Source organism: Mesoplodon densirostris, chromosome 1 (genome assembly GCF_025265405.1).
Source record: "Mesoplodon densirostris isolate mMesDen1 chromosome 1, mMesDen1 primary haplotype, whole genome shotgun sequence".
NCBI classification, from domain to species: Eukaryota; Metazoa; Chordata; class Mammalia; order Artiodactyla; family Ziphiidae; genus Mesoplodon; species Mesoplodon densirostris.
Window position 1 is genome coordinate 12,448,242 of NC_082661.1, and position 21,681 is coordinate 12,469,922.

At 55.3% G+C, this 21,681-nt stretch overlaps 1 protein-coding gene across 5 annotated transcripts in view; it reads right to left on the minus strand.

The window, feature by feature from the left end:
- GRK5 (G protein-coupled receptor kinase 5) overlaps positions 1-21,681 on the minus strand; it is a 218,649-nt gene that overhangs the window by 16,771 nt on the left and 180,197 nt on the right. For 4 of the 5 annotated variants that reach the window (XM_060098880.1, XM_060098900.1, XM_060098885.1 and 1 more), the window contains 4 exons: positions 9,528-9,628; positions 7,705-7,797; positions 2,047-2,110; positions 781-921 (listed from right to left, as the gene is read on the minus strand). In XM_060098880.1, coding sequence (XP_059954863.1) covers positions 781-921; positions 2,047-2,110; positions 7,705-7,797; positions 9,528-9,628 — 399 coding nt within the window. Of the gene's footprint in view, positions 1-780; positions 922-2,046; positions 2,111-7,704; positions 7,798-9,527; positions 9,629-17,040; positions 17,142-21,681 lie in introns of those variants that run through there. The other variant, XM_060098895.1, reaches the window with a different exon arrangement.

Genomic DNA, 21,681 nt, shown 5'->3' on the forward strand with positions numbered 1-21,681 from the left:
GAGGGAGGCTTTTATGTTTACTTTGCGCCCATCTGTGCTGTTTGACTTTTTACCGGAGCATATATTATTTTTTATAATAACAAGTGGCAGTGACACTGAGAGCTGGCCAAACACCCAGGTCCTCCTCCACGTTTCCCAGCCTCCCCTGCGGTTGGCTGGTCCCTGGCCATGACCGGTTCTGGCCGAGGACTGTGGGTGGAAGTGAGGGGTGTCACTGCAGCTGAGGCCGTGCAGAGCCCCAGGCACTCACTCTTCACACTCCCGGGAAGGGAGGGGTGCGTGGCTGGAAGATGAAGGAAGGTGGCCTGATGTGATGGGACTCTGGGTGAGAAAAAGGACAGCCTTTGCCATTTTCAGCTACTTCAAGTTGGGGTTGATTTGTTACCACAGCAGAGCCTAGCCTGGATGCGGTAACACACGAATATAAACCAGACGGGCCTCTCTAGGATCCTGACACTTCCGTCTCCTGGGATGAAACCAGCCTACAGGGGTCTGTGGAAACAAAGCTCCTTGGTTGGGCCCCGCGTGGGCCTCTTTTGTCCACGGAGGCGTTCAGAGAAGCCTGGTCTCACACCCAGAGGGGAGCCAGGCTAGCTCGGTGACCAATGTCAGCCCCAACTGACCCCCAGCTGCCTCGTGATGGAGGGAGTGTCGGGCTCCTTTCGGCAGCCCACTCTCCTCACGGCATCCCATGCCCTGGGGGATGAGGCCCTGTCACCCTTAAGGGACAGAAGTCCCAGTCACCAGGAGGGGGCCTGTCCCTGGGGCCCTGACACTCACCACAAACTGACTGTTGACCTTCTCTAGGATCTGCTTCTCATTCAGGGCCATGGACTCGCCTTTCCTCTTTTTGATCCTCTTCTTCTCCAAGCGCTTGCAGGCGTACATTTTACCCGTGGCCCGAACCTGGCAGGCACAGACCTGAGGGGCAAGAAAGAAGCCAAGGGCACACGGCACGTGAAACAAGGCCAGTGTGAAGCTCCCTCAAGGCCAGGATGCTGTGTCTCTGGGGCTTGGATGATGCCTGGCCGTGGACCTATTGCTCCCAGGGCCCTGCCCTTGAGATCTGGCTTTGGTGGCACCTTAGGCAAATCCTAGCCCTTGGAGGTGCAGAATCAGCCATTTACACCAATGTTTAGATGGCTGGCTAAGGCCTAAAGAACCGTTCCTCTCTCAGGGGCAACTAGATTTTTTTTTTTTCGGTACGCGGGACTCTCACTGTTGTGGCCTCTCCTGTTGCAGAGTACAGGCTCCGGATGCACAGGCTCCGGATGCGCAGGCTCAGCGGCCATGGCTCACGGGCCCAGCCGCTCCACGGCATGTGGGATCTTCCCAGACCGGGGCATGAACCCGTGGCCCCTGCATCGGCAGGCGGACTCTCAAACACTGCGCCACCAGGGAAGCCCGGCAACTAGATTTTCTCTGTCCCAAGCTTCCAGCCAGATGCAGCCATTGATAACTGGGGACTTTCAAGCACCAGCTGCTGGTAGGAGAGGCTTGTTTCGGGGGGGAGTGATGGGAGACCCCTGCGAACCCCGACTGTGTAATTCAGAGGAATGGAAACCAGGGCCTTTGGGTCTGGTCTTAGTTCTGCCCCTATGCAGCTGCGTGACCTTGCCTGAGTCACCTAACCATTGTAAACTTCAGCTTTCCTCATCTCTAAGATGGGAATAACAAGTCTTGGGAAGCTCAGATTAAGTACAACAGCACATACGAACAGCACGGTGTGGCCGGGATGCTTAAGCCCCTCACGCCCTCGCTTCTCCCTCCGGACACAATCAAGAGTGCCCATTTCTCCTCTCCAGGCTTGACTCCTGCCTGAGGCTGGCTCCAGCTCAGCTGCCCTGCCGCAGACACCTTCCTTCCTCCCCTCAGACACAGCAGACCTTCCCAAGGCCCGGGCCTCACCCACCTTCTCCATCGGGGGCGCATGACCAAGCCATTCGCTCGGAAGCCATGCTTAGAACACTTCAGGCCAAGCCCGAAGGGACAGAAAAGGTGACAAGAGTCCAGAAACTTTTCATGAACACGTGGATGTTCACTTACCTCCCCAAAGCCCCCTTTTCCTAGTACTCGGTACTGCCTGAAAGTGTTTTTGGTTACCGGTTGCCTGGAAAAAAGCAAAAATCCAACATGGGACTTGTAGTATTAAGATGCAGAATCCAGAAGAAATAGACAAGGGCAGCATTGAAAAGAGCCAGTGCCAGGCACAAACTGCCAGACCAGGCCCCGGGGACCCCCTGGAACCATCGCTGCAGATGGGACCCTCGAGGACTTGCTCTGGGGCTGGGGCTGGGTGTTCAAATCCCAGGCTGCCGCCCTCAGGCCTGCACTGGGAGGGAAGAGCCCAGCGGAGGCTGTTTCACCACACCTTCCCTGTGGTTCTGCTCTCTCTCCCAAATGCAAATCATGCGGCTAAACTCAGGAGGAAGCTGTGCCCTCAGTGCAGGGAGAGGGGAGGGGGCCAGGAGCCACAGAGGCTTGGTGTCCCACGGAGGCCACAAAGGAAACCGCAGCCCTCTCTCCCACACCTGCCTGCCGGCAGGACGGCAGGAGGGCAGGACGGCTGCACCTCCCGTCCCAGGGCGCCCGAGCTATTCCTTCCTGCAGATTTGCCCCGGGAAGACCCGGCCTCCTGTGGGCAGAGACTGCTGGTCCCCAGGTCCAGTCTGGTTACTCTCTCATGGCGGTTCCCAGGCTTCCCGCCACCGAGGGCGCTGTGTTCTATGTAACGCCCCTGAGCCCCAGAACACGAGAAGATCCTGTCTGCCAAAAGCCGTATTTATGACTAATCTTTTTGTGTCTCCCGATTTCCTGTTTTAATTAGCCAAAGCCATTTAAAAAAAATTATTGATTTATTTATTTTTGGCTGCGTTGGGTCTTCATTGCTGCACACGGGCTTTCTCTAGTTGTGGCGAGCGGGGGGCTACTCTTTGTTGCGGCGTGCGGGCTTCTCTCGTTGCAGAGCACGGGCTCTAGGCACGTGGGCTTCAGTAGTTGTGGCACGCAGGCTCAGTAGTTGGGGTTCGCGGGCTCTAGAGCGCAGGCTCAGTAGTTATGGCGTATGGGCTTAGTTGCTCCGCGGCATGTGGGATCTTTCCCGACCAGGGCTCGAACCCGTGTCCCCTGCATTGGCAGGCAGATTCTCAACCACTGCGCCACCAGGGAAGTCCCACCAAAGCCATTTATAAGGTCTAATGAGACAAGACTCTCTGTTCAGGAGCCAAGGATGGGACTTGTGGAGTAAATAAATAAATGGCCATTTAGTTGCAGCAAAGGACTCCACCTTGCAGACAGCGTGTGCTTTTTCATCGCTGGCCTGTTTGGCTAAGGAAAATCAGGTTTCCTCCCTCTTCTTTTCGGCTTTAGTGAGGTATAATTGACAAAGAGTGTACAACTTGATGTTTTGATATATGTATACATTGTGAAATGATTACCCAATCAAGCTAATTAACATTCTGTCACCTCACAAAATTAACATTCCCCCCTCCCTTTCTTCCGTCCTTCCTTCCTTTCTTCCAAGAACACTTAAGATCTACCCACTTAGCAAATTTTTTTTTTTTTTTGCAGTACGCGGGCCTCTCACTGCCGTGGCATCTCCTGTTGCGGAGCACAGGCTCTGGAAGCGCAGGCTCAGTGGCCATGGCTCACGGGCCCAGCTGCTCCGAGGCATGTGGGATCTTCCCGGACCGGGGCACGAACCCATGTCCCCTGCATCGGCAGGTGGACTCTCAGCCACTGCACCACCAGGGAAGCCCCCACTTAGCAAATTTTAAGTAAATAATACAGTACCGTTAACTACTGTCCCAACGTTGTAAAGGAGATCCCCAGAACTTATTCATCTTGCATAACTGAAACCTTGTGCCCTGGACCAACATCTCCCATTTCTCCAAGCCCTCCCCACCCCTGACAGCCACCATTCTACTCTCTACTTCTATGAGTCTGAATATCTTAGATCCCACATGTAACTGAGGTCATGCAGTACTCGTTTTTTTGTCTGGCTTATTTCACTTTAGCACAACGACCTCCAGGTCCATCCACGTTGTCATAAATGGCTGGACTTCCTTCTTCTTATTTAGGCTGAGGAATGGTCCATTTATAAACATTAAATATTTTACTCCTACATTCATTGCAGAATTATTCACAATAGCCAAGACATGGAAACAACCTAAATGTCCATCAGTTGATTCATGGATAAGAACAAGCAGCTTTTATGATGTTAAAATTGGTTCTTGGCTCTCTAGGACTATTTTTGAGCATCCCCCAACCCCACCCCAAGAGTCTTAACCAGGGCGGGGATTGATGTGAGACTGAATTGGGCCAGAGAACTGGTTTCTCTCGAGATAGAGCAGTGAGCCTCCGGTCGCCCAGCAGCTGTTGAATGAATCTTCCGTGGAAACTCTTCTCGCTGCTGGGTCCTGAAGAGGATTTGGGGTTCACCGGAAATCACAGCTTCGGCACCACGCTGTTCTCTTAGGACAGCCCTGAAACCTCCGGAGCACTCCCTGGCACGCCTGTCTCGAATTCATGTGCTGTGACTCACTCTCTCTTCTCCGGTGTTTCTTTAGGAAGCGGGGCCCAGGCTGCTCCTGGGCAGGACTCCCCCTTGCTCTGCATCTTACACATGAGTGGCCGGCCTAGAGCAAACCTGCCATGCGCCTGCATCTGCCATGTGGCCCTGGGAAGCGTTTCTTCCAGCTGCCCTCGAAACCACATGAAGGCGTCCAGGCCTAACAGTTTACGATACGTGGAGAACAAACAGTCGGTCGACATTACCGCAGAGCTCCTCTGTTGGGGGAAATGAGTGTAATACAATTTCCGAGGAATTTCTTGGTTAACCTTGGGAGGGAAAAAAATCCCTTTAATATTTCAACAGTACAGCACCAACAGGCCATGATCTTTTTAGCAAGAAAAAAAAGGGAGCGGGGGGAAGGCGGGGTGCTGTCAGTCATTTAGGGCATTTCTAGGCCAGGGTCCTGCCCTGCTGGCTTCAACAGCTTAACACCCTCAAAAGGGCATAACTCCTTTGAAGTCAGCATGCAGATTTTAAAAGTCCATTTCTCCATCTCATGTGTTTGGTACTGACAAGTAAAGTGAAAGCCAGTGGCCACAGCTAAAGACTTCCATTGGAACAGAAGTGCTGGGTGGACTAAGAGTGAAGGACTTGAGTGAGGGACCTGGGCTTCAGGTTCCACCCTTGCCAGGCCATTGCTGTGTGACCCAGGGCCAACCCATCAACCTCTCTGAGCCTTGCATCTTCAGTAAAATGGTATATGCATCTGAAGGCTTTTTGTAAGCTGCTGAGTGTCAGATGCCATTATTAGAACTCTTGGGATAAAGGACACAGCCCCTTCTGGGGGTCTCTATGGTAACAATCCCCATTGCTCGAAGCAGCTTATACACAGACTCATGTAATCCTCACACCAGCCTCAGGAGGTGAGACTATTACTGTCCTCATTCTGCAGATGAGAACGCTTAGGCTTTGAGAGGTGAAACGAGATGCCCAAGGTCACGGCTGGTAAGTAGCTGGGTTGGAAGTGGAGTCCAGGAAGCCTGCTGCAGGGCCCACTTTCGGGGTCCTGACTCTGCCACCCCAGGAAGGTGGGGTTGTGTTCCACAGCCCAGGGCTCCAGAGTGGCAGGTGGGGCAAGATGAATACCTCCCCACCAGACTGTCCTCCGCAAGGGTCAGCTACTCCCTCCAATATCAGAAGGGGGAGGTGACGGCCGTGGTGATGCCGATGTGCTCAGGGACGACTCATCCCAACAATTACATTCAGCAGTTTACTTCCCAAGGCCCAAAGGCTGGCTTCGTTGATGTGTGCTGTGCTCTCACCTCACCCTCACCCCATGCCTATAAGGCAGGCAGTGTTGTTATCCCCACGTTACAGGTGAGGAAACCAAGATGTGGAGAGCATCCCTCCCCCAGCCCCTAGGGAGGAGGCAGAACTGGGACTCAGACCCAGGCTGTGGGCCCCTGGCGGCCCACGCTTGGCGTTTCCATCTCCTGGAGGCACGACGTGCACGGGCGAGGCGGCCAGTGGCAGGCAGTGCACCAAGAGAGAAGACCGTCCACTGCTGCTCCGTCACCCCCAGGCGTCAGGGTGGAGAGAGACGTCCCCCAGAGGCTACAGGGCAGGGTGTTTCCTCAGGGCTTCCTGAAGTGGGCAGGGATTGCCGTGAATTCGGCTTTTCGGGGGGTTCATGTCCCGCAGGTGTGTGTCCTAAGCGTCTGCAGGGGACTTGGCCAGCACAGATGCCAATATACATGCAGGAACAGAAGGGCTCTTTGCTTTCTGACCACAGCCCAGATACCCAGATGGCAGTGCGTGCCAGGCCCCCGGGGTACAGGAACCTTGGGCGGTGGGAGGGGAAACTCCCACCCTCACCTACCAGCTAACCCAGCATGGATTTAATGTAAGCATTGCCCTATCCTGCAAATCCTGGGACGCTGTGGTGGGCAGAGCCCCGCTCTGGGGGTCCTGGGCCAGGGTCCCCTCCTTGGCTGCACTAATCCCTGCCGGGTGACCCAGCAAGCCACATCCTCCCTGCCTCTCCTTCCTTGTCAGTCACACGGAGGTCACCTCTGCCCGCCCGGCCAAGTCATCACCGTGTGCGTGAGAGCACTTTGCAGAGAATAAGGCGGCAAATGAAACACATACAAAGATGCTCGGTCTCACCCATAATTAGAGATGAAAAGATAAACAAGAAGGAAACCCAGCTCTCATGCACCAAGAAGAGTGCTGCTGAATCTGAGGACAAGCGAGCACCCGGGCACTGGCAGGACTGGGAATCGGGCAGCAGTTTGGGAGGGCAATCTAGCAGTTCCTCGCAGTGGAAAACCTTGCCCCTGGAATTCCTGTGCTAGGAATTTCTTTTTTTTTTTTTTTTTTATGGTACGCGGGCCTCTCACTGTTGTGGCCTCTCCCGTTGCGGAGCACAGGCTCCGGACGCGCAGGCTCAGCCGCCATGGCTCACGGGCCTAGCCATTCCGCAACATGTGGGATCTTCCCAGACTGGGGCACGAACCTGTGTCCCCTGCATTGACAGGCGGACTCTCAACCACTGCGCCACCAGGGAAGCCCAGGACTTTCTTTTTTTTTTCTTTTGTGGCCACGCTGAGTGGCTTGCGGGATCTTAGCTCCCCAACCAGAGCTTGAACCCAGACCCTGGCAGTGAAAGCACCGAGTCCTAACCACTGGACCGCCAGGGAATTCCCATGTGCTAGGAATTTCTATGGATGTATTTGCAAAAATACATAAAGATGTATGTACAAAGTTATTCACTACTTCGCGAAAGCTGCACACAAAATTGAGGGAAACCTCCATGTCCATCAATAGGGGGCTGGGTTACATGAGGGATGTGCAAATCTTTCTAAGAATACAGCAGCTCTTTATTTGCTGGCAGAGAAAGAATTCCCGAAGACGGCGACCCCAAAAAGTAAGAACAAGAGGCTGAGTGTATGCGTGCGTCTGCATGAGTGTGTGTGTGTGTAATGTTAATAAGCATAGAGCATTTCTAGAATACACAAGAACTTAATTAACAGGCAGAGGATGCTGAATTTTATCTGAACCACGGGCCCATGGGAGGTAACAGACTTCTATACGACTTAGTTGAAAAACCAATACACTGCGTGCGCGCGCGTGCACACACACACACACAGGCACACACTCGTGTGTGTGGGCTGTGCCCAGGGAGCACTCACCTTTCCAACCACTTCCACTGGAGAAACCGATCAAAATACATGCCGTCCAGGTACTCGTGGAAGGGTTCTCCCCTCAGGTAGTCGTGGACAGACCTAGCTCAGAGGGAACAAACAGATGAACGTCTTACAAGCCTGACCTTGGAGCAGGTGGGCAGAGCCATAACCAGCAGATTATAGCCCGGCCTCATCCACTTCCAGACTTTGGAAATGCAAATACACAGGGGTCTCCAACAGATGCAGCAGGAGCGGAGAGAGGCTCCACCATTCTACAAAGGTTGTCTGAGGTTGACTGACCCGGCAAACACTTAGTAAGTAGTTGCCTTGGGGGGTTGCTCTAGTTCTGGGATACAGCAGGGAGCATGATGGGGGACACACACGGCAAATAACAAACACATAAACGACCCCAGGGGCATGTTATCGTGAACTGGGGTAAGCGAGGTCCCGGGGGGTGTCAGGGAGATCTCTCTGAAGAAAGGACAGGAGCTGAGACGAGAACAGAGGGATATTTAACTATGGGCGACGGAGGGACTGGGTGTCTTGGGAAGGGGCTGAGAGGCGCAGGCCCTGGATTTGGTTGGGACCAGTGAAGCTTCTGGGAGGTTTTCAACCCTGCAGCAGAATGTACTGGTCACCTGCTGTGGGCCAGGCTCTAGGCCCGGCCCTGGAGGGCCCTGAACTTGGCTGCAGGCAGGGCTGGGCTTCTTCCCTTTAAAAAGCGGCCACGCTGACCAATCGAGCCCAGACGCTTGGGACCTGGGGAAGGGAGGCGACACGCAGAGTTGGGGCTCGTTGGAGGCTGCATCCTGCCGAACCTGAGAACAGGGCCTGGCGTCGGGGGCCAGGACGGCCACTCCCTCAAGGTCAGGGGGCAGCCCAGGGACCTCCCCCGCCGTCAGAGCTGACCCTCGGCCGTCTCCAGGACGGCAGCAACCAGGCTTGTTTCTGCTCACGGTGGGCTCTCTCCAGCACCTGCCACAGGGCTGGGCCCCAAGTTGGTGCCCCTGAATGTCCCAGCTCTTCCCATGGTGAGCGCATGGGGCACTGGCAATAAGCCGTGGAAGCAGGACTGGGTTCTTGCTCACAAGGCCTCCCCCACGCAGCATCGTGCCAGGCACACAGCTGGCGCTCAACGAATGTCTGGGGTGCAGAGTCTGAACACGGGTGCAGTCGCGCCAGCTGTGATCTTGGCACATATGTAGGTTCGTGTGGCTGCATGTCAGCTTACAGGGAGGGTGTGTGTGTGGGCGCAGGAACGGGTGTGAGCCTAGCTGCTTAAGCCTTCACGGCACATGTGTGCGTGACGATGGTGCTTAATTGGTGCACGGCTCGCCCCACACCCACTGACTTGTCTCACGTCCCATTATGGTTGCCGTACAGCCTGCAACGAGGTGATGGGGTGTGGCTGAGAGGGCAGCCTGCAGCCCAGCTCCTGCAGCAGCGCTGGTGGGTGGCAGTGATGGGGGCAGGAGTGGGCGGGGGGGGGGACCTGGGAAGGATTTCCAAACCACCCAGACTGGGTCAGATCGTGCACATTCCTCTGTCTCCACAGCCTGGAGAGCTACTTGCTTTCGACACCATCTGAAGCAGATGTTCTCTTTGGACTTGGCACCCTGGTATCTCTTCCCCTCATGAGAAGTGTACAAGCGCTGGGTGGCTTGGCTGGGTCCTCAGGCACTGAAGACCTGCCCCGGGTGCCCAGCGCTCAGGTGGAGTCGAGAGGCAGCCCCTTGCCGGGTGACTGTGTGGCAGCCCGAGGGGAGGTGGAGGGGCCTGACGCCCCGGGCCGGGAAGCAGGGAGGGAGGCCGGCGGCCGGAACACTTACTGCACACAGGCAGAAAAGAGTTCTTTGCAGGGTTTCTGAAGGAGCTTCTCCTCCGTCTGGGAGACCAGGTCCCGGCCAACTTGGGCGATGAAAATTGGGGACTGCAGGGAGGAAGAGGAGAGGAGGTATCAGTGAGGGAGGGGGCAGGGCGCCGGGCGGCCTCGGGGGCCCCTCCTACCCGCACCTGGTCCTGGGCCCCTGCACCGTGGTAGGCGGTCTGGCAAGGCGGCTGGGCTGGAAGGGGGTGAACCAGCCGGGAGTCAGGGTCAGGTTTTGGGCTCTGCCACGGACACCACGCGTGACCTCGTAAGGCTACCTGGCTCCTCTGAGCCCCGCTCTGCAGAACATGGATCACGACATCCCCACGTCCTGGACTGCGGTCAGAACCGAGTGGGAGGTGTGAGCCTCACAGTGTAGGGAGCCCCTCGGAGCTGCCCCGGTCCCTTAGCCACTGGGGTGGGGGGCTGCGTCCCCAGTGGGCAGACGTGAGACGGCCCCCTGCCCGGCCTCGAGGCCGTGTGTGAAAGGGTCTGGACTAGGCAAAGGGGCAGGTGGACGGACGGTTCAGCGGCGAGGGGAGGGGTGTGACACGGGCACGGCCTCAGCGTTGGCAGGTCTGCGTGCCACTCCCACATCTGCCGCTGTAGCTCTGGGACCCTGGTCTTGGTACAGCCTGGCTGTTATCAGGAGGATGGCCAGTAATAATTGTTCCTCCAGGAATGAATCAATGAAGCCTTTGGGTCAAGCATTTGGCCTGGATCCTGGCAGGGAGCAGAAAGCATGCAATAAATGTCAGCTCTGTCATTTCGTTCTCCTTCCAGGTAAGCTACCTGGCCTGAATATTTCAAGTTTGAATGGACGGTTCCAAGAGGTTCTGGTCATACCCAGGAGCAGCAGCCCCCTTGGGAAGGTGCGGAGACAGCCAGAGGCAGCCCAGCTGCCTCTGGACCCCTTCCCCTCCCCGCTTCATTCACCCTCTGCCGGCTCTTTACTCACCAGGTGGGTCTTTAATCAACTACATGGATATCAGAGAAAACTGCCAGGAGTGGGCTCCAAAGCATAGGATGTAGACACATATTTCTCCCCGCAAAGATGCTGAAATCTGAAAGGCTTGCTTTCTCTTCCCAGCTATTGAACTGTAACTTGGTGGCTGATTAAGCCCACCGGGTGGTGTCTCTGGGGGGTTTGATCCTGGGGCTGGAGGGGGTGCCCGCAGCAGCCTGGCATGGCCCTGGTGAATGAAATCTCCCCAGTGTTCTGAATGCCCCCATTCCTGAGTTCTTTCCTTCTTCCTTTCTCCCCTAGCCTGGTCCTCTCCTCTCTGGTTCTCTCTGCAGGCTTTCCCCTAGCCCCTGCGCGGGGGAGGCCTCAGGTGTGTGTGTTGGGGGTGGCCGCTGTGCCAGTACATGCCGCCTGCACACCCAAGCACAGGCAAAGCCCGTCATATGACCCCGCAGACTCAGAGCGCATCTCCCCAGGGCTGTTGTCGCTAATCCTGGGTGGCGGCACCTTCGCCCCACCTTCCATCCCACTTTGCCCTGGACCATCCCCCCCTCCCCACACTAAAAACTCAATGAACGAGGGCTTCCCTGGTGGCGCAGTGATTGAGAGTCTGCCTGCCGATGCAGGGGACACGGGTTCGTGCCCTGGTCCGGGAAGATCCCACATGCCACAGAGCGGCTGGGACCGTGAGCCATGGTTGCTGAGCCTGCGCGTCCGGAGCCTGTGCTCCGCAACGGGAGAGGCCACAACAGTGAGAGGCCCACGTACCGCAAAAAAAAAAAAAGAAAGGCAGACCCCCAGGGAAGGCTCTCCCCAGTCCATAGGTAGGGTCTGATGCGTCACGTAAGAAAAAGGGCCCTCAGACACTGAGAAGGCTCTGGGGTCCCGGTAACCACAGTCCATCCTCTGTGGCTTGAAGGCAGAAGAATTCCACAGTTTCAGATCTCTTTCCAGGAAGCTAATCCCTTCTGGTCCCAGGAGGCCTGTGAGGCCAGCTGGGGAAGGGAGAGGGGTGTATCCTACAGGCCAGGTGGGCTCTGGCCAGGAATGTCACCCTCGCTGCACTGAAGCCTCAGAAACGCCAGGAGAGCTACGGTGGGCAGCGCTGTGGCTCTTTGTAGCAGGGACTGTCCCTCTGGGATGAAGCTGAGGGTCAGCATGGGGAGGAAGGATTGGGGTCATTCTCCTCCATGTCAAAGATGTTCCCCTAATTTCTAACCAAACAGAAAGGACCTCAAGGCCCTCAGATATTTGCAGGACTGAAAGCAGCCTGGAGAAGGGGTGTTGGTGGAGGTCGCTGGTAAGATTCCCCCTGGGGCCTGGGAACCCCTCAGGCCAGCTGTGGTTTGAAGTGACAATTTCTTTGGTCACCAGGTGGTCTCTTCAAGTAGCTCCAGCCTGCAGGCCCAGACTTTCACACAAGAGTGTGAATTTAGGCACCAAGTTTCCTTTGAAATGTGTCGCTTCGAGGACTGGGGACAGGGTTTCTCTGCCGGAGGCTCCACTGGGAACACTTGGCCTCCTGATGGTCTAGATTAGCTGAAGCCAATGGCTAGTCGACCTCCATGTGACCAGTCTGCCTGGCCCCGCCAAGAAGTCCACTCTGCTGGCAGTCGGGATGAGCCCCAACTACCCTTAAGGAGGGTTCTACGGCCAACTCCAGGAGAGCTTAAAACAGCAAGACGTGCCTCTGGGACACGGCTATGTATGCCCTGGGCCGCTAACCACAGAGCTCTCTCCCCTCCAGCCTGATGAGACGGCTGGTTCCTTGAGGAACTGTAGGCTCAGGGCCACCTGTCCTGCCCCCGAAATCACACATGGAGCAAGGGAATAAAACTCCCCCTCCTCTTTGGCTAAGACTCCTCCCCATTTCTTCTCCCTTGAGGCTGGCAGTGGGAACAGACATGGCATTAAAGCTCGGGTGTGCTTTATCCACTCTCTGTGGGTCTGTGCCTCTGGATAAAAGCCCTTGTCACCAGAGGGAAAAGAATGGGCTCCAACCCTCCCTGTGGAATGTGAAATTGACCTTGAATCTGGTACCAGAAGAACTTGGGGCTGCACTTGGATGGGGCCAGGCGGCCAGCAGGCCCAGATGGCAGGACAGACTCAGCACACTTGCCCCTTTGTACCTCCAGCCACGCTATGGCCCGGACTCACTCTCTGCCGTTCCTGAGGCGCGCGCCACAGGTTCTAGGCATCCTGCTACGTGTTAGCAAGAATGCACATTTTAGGCTGCGAGAGGTGAAGGCTGCGTGGGTGTCTTTCTGGGCAGCAGAGCACATTGAGAAGAGCCCTTTGTGTTGCTTTCAATGTGATGGAGGCCGGCCAGTGAAGTGGGTGTAGGGCCCAGTGGGCTCCGCACCTCCACACCTGCCTAAGCCCTCTCCTCCCTTTTGTCCCCAGTCCCCTGTTAAGTCTCAGTGCCCTCATGCTGCCTCACTGCCTATGACCCTAAACGTCAACATGTGGCCTAGGCCAGACCTTTCATCCTCTGCTCTGTCAACACGGAGACCTCTGCAATATTCAGGCGTGGACGGCATTGATGGCCAGCAATGATTCAGTGCACTGGGGTTTCTAAAGAGGAGAGAGCTGGGGGGAGGATTGGGGGTGGGAGGGCGTCTGCTTAGTTAGAAGAGCTACTAGGACTTGTCCCGAAGCTGTATCTGCACGGCAATGGGTTAAGAGGGAGCATGTGCTGGGTCTGGGGTGACGTACAGGCTAACAGAGATCACCAGGGTGCTTCAGGGACTAAGGCTGGGGAGCCAGGGACGGTGGTGGGGAAGGCATGGGCCTGGTCTGGGCATGAAGCCTTCCGTGGGTGCTTAACTCAGCACTCAACCCAGGCAGCCTGTGCTGATTATCCACCACGCCCAGGCTCTGCCTGCCCCAGAGAACTCCAGCAAGAGGGACGGAGCCCCAGAGGCAGGCCGACAGCCCAAGCCCAGCGCGGCCTCCACAGGTCATCCAGCCTGGGCCGGGCCAGCCGTTGGTCCACCAGGTGGCACTATGGAGCCCCTTGCTGCAGACACCCGACAGAGGACCAGCCTCCCCAGCCTCTAGAGTCGGGAGCGATTGATTACCAAGTGCTGCATCTCAGACCCGAGGAGGGCGGCCTTTGCAATAAGAATTTCGGGGGGAGATGAGAAAGCAGGTTGGGAGGGAGCCCTGGGGAGGGAAGACTGGAACTGGACCTTGAGGGAGAGGTGGGATGTACACCAGGGGAGGGGGACCGCACGGGCAAAGGACCTGGAGGCTGGAGCCAGCAGCGAGCAGTCGGGGTACTGCCCCGAGTGCGGAGGACTCATCCAGGTACGGTTAAATGAGCGGGGCGGCCGACAGGATCAGGTCTTGCCAGGCTGGTTCTCACTGGCTGCTGAGTCATCAGCCCGATGGTGGCATCGTGAGGGTGAGGGCGGCTGCCTTGCTCTCCCTGGCGCTGCTGCTCCGAGGTGACCAGCAGGATGAAGGGACCTCATTTCCTGCATCGGAGAGAAACTCCACGTGTCTGAGGACCTTATTCCCGAAGCATCTCCTGGCTTCCAAGTCCCTTGTTTCAAGATGTCAGAGTGGAAATGGGATCCACTGTATGTGGCCAGCGCCCCTGGCAGCGCCCAGGGATAGAGGCACAGTTGGGCCACGTAACAACCCTCCACACCTCCTCAGTGGCCAAGACTCCTGAAGCAAGCGCCTCTGCTGTCGCCCTTGGAGCCTCCTGGAAACACACGCCCTACACTTGCTCAGAGGTTCAGGACCGAGAGGAAGCAGGAGAACACAGAGAGCTCTTCCGGGAACACGTCCAGGACCTCACTGATCCAACGCACTCCTGGCACCGATGGGCAACCGAGAGAACAGACCCCTCCGAGTCACAGTGCTGGCCAGGGTCAAGCCGGACCGACACCAGAGGGGCTCCGTAGCAGGCAGAGTTCGGGGAGTGGATCCGAGCTGCATGGGCTCTAACCAGGTGTCCTGAGCCAGCTCTAGGGAAAGGACGCAGCCTTGGCCTCCCTGGCCCCACTCGAAACCTGCTTTTCCCCACTTCACAGACGGGGACAGGCACACGCGGCAATCTTAGCCCTGGTATGTCACCCACCCAACCCCTCTCCATCCCACTGCCCTGGTTTCAAGAATTCTCTTCTATCGCCTGGACTAGCCAGTAGGCCCTTCACGAATCTCTGCAATCACTTGCTCTTATGTTGACACAACGGCCGCCAAGGGAGTTTTCCGATAGCACACAGCGGAAATGATCTCCACGGCCAGAGGACCAAAATCCAGTGCCTTCTCAGCCTTGGTTCCAAATGCCCTTCTCGACCCGCTTCCCCATCATGCCCTCTGCTCGCCAGGGCTCTCACCCCATACTTGTTATTTCCTGGGCGAGCTCCGGTTTTCCAGCTGCCGAGCCTTTGCTACTGGAAGGAGCCCTTTTGGCCCCTCACGGCACGTTGTCCGAACCCTACCCCGCTTCAGGACCTGCTTCCAATACAACCTCATCCAAGAGGATTCTTTGAGCAGGCAGGGCCTCCCACCCAATCTCACCTCCCAGTGACAATTGTGGTCACCATTGCTACTTCTTGAGCACCTAATATAGGTTAAGTCCTAGAAGCTTTACATGGGGTTATCGTTTTTAATCCTCTCAAAGTAGTTTTTATTTTTTGCGATACGCAGGCCTTTCACTGTTGTGGCCTCTTCTGTTGTGGAGCATAGGCTCCGGACGCGCAGGCTCAGCGGCCATGGCTCACGGGCCCAGCCGCTCTGCGGCATGTGGGATCCTCCCGGACCGGGGCACAAACCCGTGTCCCCTGCATCGGAAGGCGGACTCTCAACCACTGTGCCACCAGGGAAGCCCCTCAAAGTAGGTTTTATTATCTCCATCTTATAGATGCAGAAATAGGCCCCGAGAAGTTAAGTAACTTGCCCAAGATCACACAGCAAGCGTGGGAGCAGAGACAGGATTCAAACCCAGGCAATCTGGTCAGAGAGCCTTATCCCTAAGCACCATCAGGTCCTCCAAGGATGCCATAGTCTTTCTCGAATAGTGAAGAGGATGTGACTTTGGCCTTGCAGAGCAAGCCCTCTTTGGAGGCTGGATAATGAGGTTCAGTGGACTCTGCGTGTTTTGGCAAGTGCTGTTTGTATAGCGCTGTCATACGTATCTCTCACACTCACACACACACACACACACACACACACACACACACACAGGCTAATGGCCAGCTTATGCTTCACTTCAACATATGAAAACATCCCTCCGAGGAGCTCCGCACTCATTAGTAGCAGCTCCATCAGTGAACAAAAGGTCAGCCCAGGAGACTGTCCGCTCTATCTCCAGACGCAAGCACTTAGGACTTAATGATGTGTATATTTTCATACGTGGGCAGTTGACATTCCCCGTGTAAACTATTTGCAATTTCTCAGTGTGGACCGACTAGGCCTTCAGGAAAAGCTGAGCAGGAGAGAAGCAAGACACTCTGGAAGACAGGGGTTCTGGGGGGGGTCTCCTTCCTTCCAAACAAGGGGCTTCCTGGGGGTTTGCCTGTCCCACCCATACCAGGGTGGAGGCGGCTGTTTCTTGGGGGGCCACCCCATTTCTCCTCCAGGACAGGAACTGGGAGGGGCACTCCCACAGCTGTACCCTGGCCGCCCTTTGACCCTTGGTGAGGGGATCTGTGTCAGCTGCGGGAAGCTCTGCACACGGGGCTGCCAAGGCCTGGCCGCGGGCAGGGGCAGGGGTGGGAATCGGCCTCCAGCAGGATCCAGGGCCAGAGGCATCGTGGGACCCTGGGAGAGGGGCTGGCTGATAGTCACTGGCCCCTCCATGTGAGTTTTCCTACAAATTCATACTTCTGTTGCTCCCTGGAACGATGCCATAGGTGGGGCTTGTTCCAAGGTCACAAATGTAGACGCTGAGCCTTAGAGAGCTCTTTGAGGGGCAGGAATGTCGTTCATTCCTGTCTCATCAGAACTGAGTGCAGCGCTTGGTGAGTAGCTAGTACTCCGTACATGCCCCTAGACACAATAATTAGTCAACAGAGGACCTGAGATTCAAATCCAGGCCTGCCCGGCTCCAAAATCTGTAATCTCTCTACTCTGCTTGGCTGATATGAACTTACAATGTGCCCTGCATGTAGCAGGTGCTCAATATATTTGTTGAACAAATGTGTGTGCACATGCCTGTTCATAGCAGAAGTACCTTCATGAGGTCATCTGGTCTACCCCCTGCCTTTGGGACATCTGGGCCAATCAGTTCTTTGGGATTTTCTTAGTTACAACTAGTTGGAGTGCTTGTCTGGGGCAGAAACTGTGGGCTGGAGGCTTGGGGGTGGCTGGGGGAGGACCTGGAGCTGCCTTGGGTAAAGCGTCCTGGTGCCAGGGGTTCCTGAGCCCACGTACAGCCGTGTCTCTCTCATGGTTTCATTTAATCGTATCCCCCACCCCTCCAATACATTCCTCCTTTGTTTGAGCAACTGTGAGTTAAGTATCTGCCACTTGATGCCAAGAATCCAGACAAATTCACCTTCTGTAAACTCAGGAGTTGGGCCAGGTGGTGAGGAGGACCTTCTAAAGGCTTCCCCTCCACTCGCTTTTCTCTCCCCCGGCTCAAGTTGGCTGGTTCCGAGTTCTGTAAACTAACTCAGCCCAGCCCGCTGGACTCTAGGAACAGGAACTGGGTGCAGAAAGCAGGACAGGCAGGAGGTGGGCAGAGGAGGGTGCTCATTCCAACCCCAAATCCTGGCTTGAAATTAAACCTGCTTGTACAATCACAACTGGCAGACATAGGAGAGCGTTTACTGAACGGCAGCTTTGGACGGCATTTCCTCACTCCAGGGTTGATTTAAGGTCTGGCTGACAGGAAGAAAAAGAGCCATTCTTCCACCTTTTAATCAAAACCTTCAGTGCCATGTGGAAAAGCCACGGCCACGCAGCCTGGGTCCATCTGGAGTAGCTCGTCTTCCACATCAGCCAGGCAACAGGCACAATCCACGAGCCCCAGACAAGAACAGAAACAGAGGAAAAAGCAGCGTTTTGTTATCTTGGTCACTGGGGAAAAGTCAATCAGCCAAGCCAAGCGCTCACGAGCAAAGGGGCTCTGGCTCCTGCTACGCTGGGCCTGATGTCTGTGTCCTGCAGCTCTCGGCCCAAACACCAACTCCTCCCTGGGTGTCCACGTGGTCAGCAAGGCTGCTGGACTGCATGGCCTGAGCACAGTGCCAGACGCAGCCCCCTTGGGCAGAGACACATGCTGGACAGGCAGCTGGTTGCTGGAGGTCCTTGGGGTAGAAGCTGGGAAAACGACAAGTCTCATGGCACCTCTCTCAAGCTCTAAGGAAATGTGGTGCTCACTGCTGGCCATCAGGTGGGCAGGGTCTCCAATCAGAAGCAATTCACCCTGAAGCAGAGGAAGCTGAAGCTTTGGGGCCCTTTACTTGCAGTCCTAGGAGCTACAGAGTTTTCTAGGTGAGAGAGGAAGCATTTCTGCATAAGCACTTCCTGTAAATTGAGATCTCAGGTGAAAAGGACCAATCTCCAAGGCTCCAGGCATTGGTTGTGGTTTCTTTTCTCATTCTCAGGAAACACTTTTGTACCTAATGTTCTGTTTGTTCTTTTTTTTTTTTTTTTTTTTTTTTTGCGGTACGTGGGCCTCTCACTGTTGTGGCCTCTCCCGTTGCGGAGCACAGGCTCCAGACGCGCAGGCTCAGCGGCCATGGCTCACGGGCCCAGCCGCTCCGCGGCATGTGGGATCCTCCTGGATCGGGGCACGAACCCGTGTCCCCTGCATCGGCAGGCGGACTCTCAACCACTGCGCCACCAGGGAAGCCCCTGTTCCTTCTTCTTAAAGAGCATACTTCTCATGCTACTTAAGCTTCAGCCCCTACAAAACCTGGATCTTCCCTTGTCTCTGACAGACAGCACTCGGTCTTGAGGGGCCTTCTCTAGGGGGTCATCCAGGGGTCCACCTCCTGCCCGAATGCCACTCTGCACCTTTATCTTTTAGTGATGAACAGCCAAAGACCCAGAGTCCAAGGGGCTCCCAGGGCTCTCTGGGGCTTCTCATCGTAGGAGAAGGTGAGGAAGGCCATTGCCCTGACACTGTGCTGGGAAGCAGCCCGGTGTCCTACGTAAGGCCCATGGTTCCATTATGACACAGACACACACGGCCACCCTAATGATCTCCTTAAGTCTTTGGGCAACGAACTCTTACACCAATTCGGGGGTGACCCTGGGGATAGCGGGTTACTCTGCCAGTCCAGGAAGACACCACACAGCACAGAGCTGCCTTTGTGAGCAGACCCAGAGGTGGCGCCAGTCGGAAAGCAAGGAGCCCGCTGCTTCTCCCGCTGGGGTCCGAGCTGATTCAGTCTGTCAGCTACAACAGGGTCCCTGAGTGTCCACTCTGTGCCCAGGTCATGAGCTCTGACCCAATGACCCCATAAACCGACTCACTTGGCCAATGGCAGGAGTTCAAGGCTGGTGGGGACGGAGGGTGGCGGATTGTGGAGCAGCCTTTCAGCCCCTAGAAGGGCGAGCTCAGAGAGGTGGCCTCATGGCTGAGGTGAGGTCTGATCAAGGCTCAGAGGACGAAGGCCGTTTGGCTAGGCCATGAGGAGGACCCTCCAGGCATCTGTACCCTGGGAAGACCAGGGCTCTGAAAGAATCAACTTTATCCTATGGCAAAATCGACACTTGTCTGGACAAATTTAAGATGGCAGAGAGCAGGTTCACAGAGACCATCAACTGCGCGAGGGGCCACGGGGCCAGGCAGTGTTCTGAGCAAGCCTGCTCTGCAGGGGGTTCCAGCCCTTTCCGAGGGTGCCCCTGCTGACTGGGCCACCCCAGGTCACAAGGTATCACATTCCCTGGGTCAGCAAAGTGGAGAAGCACAGCCCTTGAGACATAGCCACGACCCTCCGAGAAGGGAAAAGCAGATAGGGACTGAAAGGGTCTTGTCCCTTACTTCCTTTGCTGTTCAAGTGGCTTCGCAGAAATCAGGATGAAGGACTTTTAGGGGTCAGGAAGTGAGAGAGAACATTTTTAAACACTAGCAGAATTTAGCCAGAGGCCCTGAGAGCTGGGCAACTTGAATGAGAAAGAAAGGAAAACATACAAGTGGCCCTGACCCAGACCATGACTTTTTACGTCAAAAGCAAAAACGGATAATTAACAAAACGAAATCTGCCTGGACGTGGAGTGAGAGGCCAGCCGGGCTCTGTCAACTTGATAATCTCCGGTCAAGACCTGTGGGCCCAGAGTGTGCGATGGGAGAAGACTCGCTGTTTACACAGGCGGTCCTGGCTCTCAGGACCCAGAGAAGCGGGGTTTTTCCTGGCAAGCGGTTTGAATTCGGCCAGCTCTGCTCTGGGTCAGGGCGGCCACGTGCAGGTAATTCACGGGTAGAACTTGGGTCCTAACGGGCTGAGGTGCAGAACGCTCACGGCCGGGAGTGTTTCTCGTTCCTCGTGCATGAGAGGTGAGGGCACAGCAAGCTGACTCTCCACCTTCCAGAACACCCTCCCGGTCCACAGCCTCCAGACCGGCTTCAATTTGAAGCTGTGTTGGAAATACCTTGGCCCGGGAAGATTTTTCTCCAGTCAAGATTTCATTCCACGCGGCTTGGGAATGAAGGAGGGGCAGGAATCTCCTAAGATCCAGGGAATTCGACTGAAACCCCCATGATGTCATTTTTCTGCCCAAGGCCCATGGTCAGGGAGGGCCTGTCAGGCCACACGGATTCGGCCGAGCACAGGCACCACAGAGACCCGCGTCGCTGCCTACCCAGGGCAAGGCTGAGGGGAGGTTGTCCTCAGGAAGCCTGTGGCTGGTTTCTCTGTCTCCAGACACGCTAAAATGAGGAATTCTGGTCAGGAAACACTACACACACACACACAGGAATGGGGGTCAGAGGTAACGCCAGCTCCACTGGCATCGAAGGAACCTCCAACTTCCCGACCTGGAAGGTCACAAGAAAGGAAGAGGGGCCCCGATGCGCACGCTCCGGCCTGCTCTGAGGAGCCCCGGCTGGCAGGGCGGCCTCAAGGATGCAAGAGGAGCCCAAAGACATCAGGCAAAGGGGATGTGTTTTCCAGGAAAGGTTGGGGGAGAGAAATAAATGTATCTATTTGAAGGACAATTACACGGTCTTTAAAAATGTTGTGCAGGCTTCTCCAGTGGTGACACCTCCACGATTTGGGTCCCTTCTCGGGAGGGAGAGCCGAGAAGTGATTGTGCACAGGAACCTGGGTGTTGTAGTAGGCGTGTCTTCCTAGAATTCAAAGGCTCTCTTTCTAGAGGTGCCACATAGTTGTTAATGCTTGGAATGGCAATAGGGTAGAATTATTAATCAAAGTCATATCTTTTTTATCTGAAAATATCCTTCTTTCAGGGTCTAATAGACTGAGTCAGATGGGTCTGATATTAATCAAAATTGTCTCTTCTGAGGAAGGCTGATAAGCAGTGACTTGCCGTCCCCTAGGGACATCCAGGCAACTACAGAGCATTGCTTTAGTTTTCCCTTCAGTTAATGTTGCATTTTGGTTGGAATGCCTTTTCTACCTGTACATATTTCTTGCATTTGTATGTTTCTTTTCTTGATTAAAGCTATGTTAAATAGAAGGGATTTTGAAAGGAGAAGCCCTTTGTTTCCGTTGCTTTGTTTAATAAACAGTATAGTCTCTGCTTGTGGAAAAAAAAAAATGTTGTGCAGGGAGATTGTGACATGAGAAAAAGCTAATGACACAGAGCAAAGGTTCGGAGCCAGAAGGTGGACCCGGCGCAGGAGGGACCAGCCAGTGTGCACGTCCTCCAATCCACCTGCCCTCCCGGACTTGCTCCTTCGTGCAGCAGCCGGGAAGCTGATTTGGGGGCATTTTGTCTTTGGTTAACCTCTGCGAAGACGACACAGTGGAAGAGAAAGATCCCAGGTTCTAGAGTCAGACAGACCGGGGTTACATCTCATCATCCCCTTTCTTCGGTTGTTGTTCGTTTCCTTTTATTGTGGTAAAATAGACATAACAGAAAAATGGCCATTTTAACCACTTGTAAGCAGACGATTCCACAGCATTAATTACATTCATAATGTCGACGATCACCACCATCTTTTCCATCATCCCAAACAGAAACTCTATACCCATTAAGCAATAACTCCCCATCCCTCCCTCCA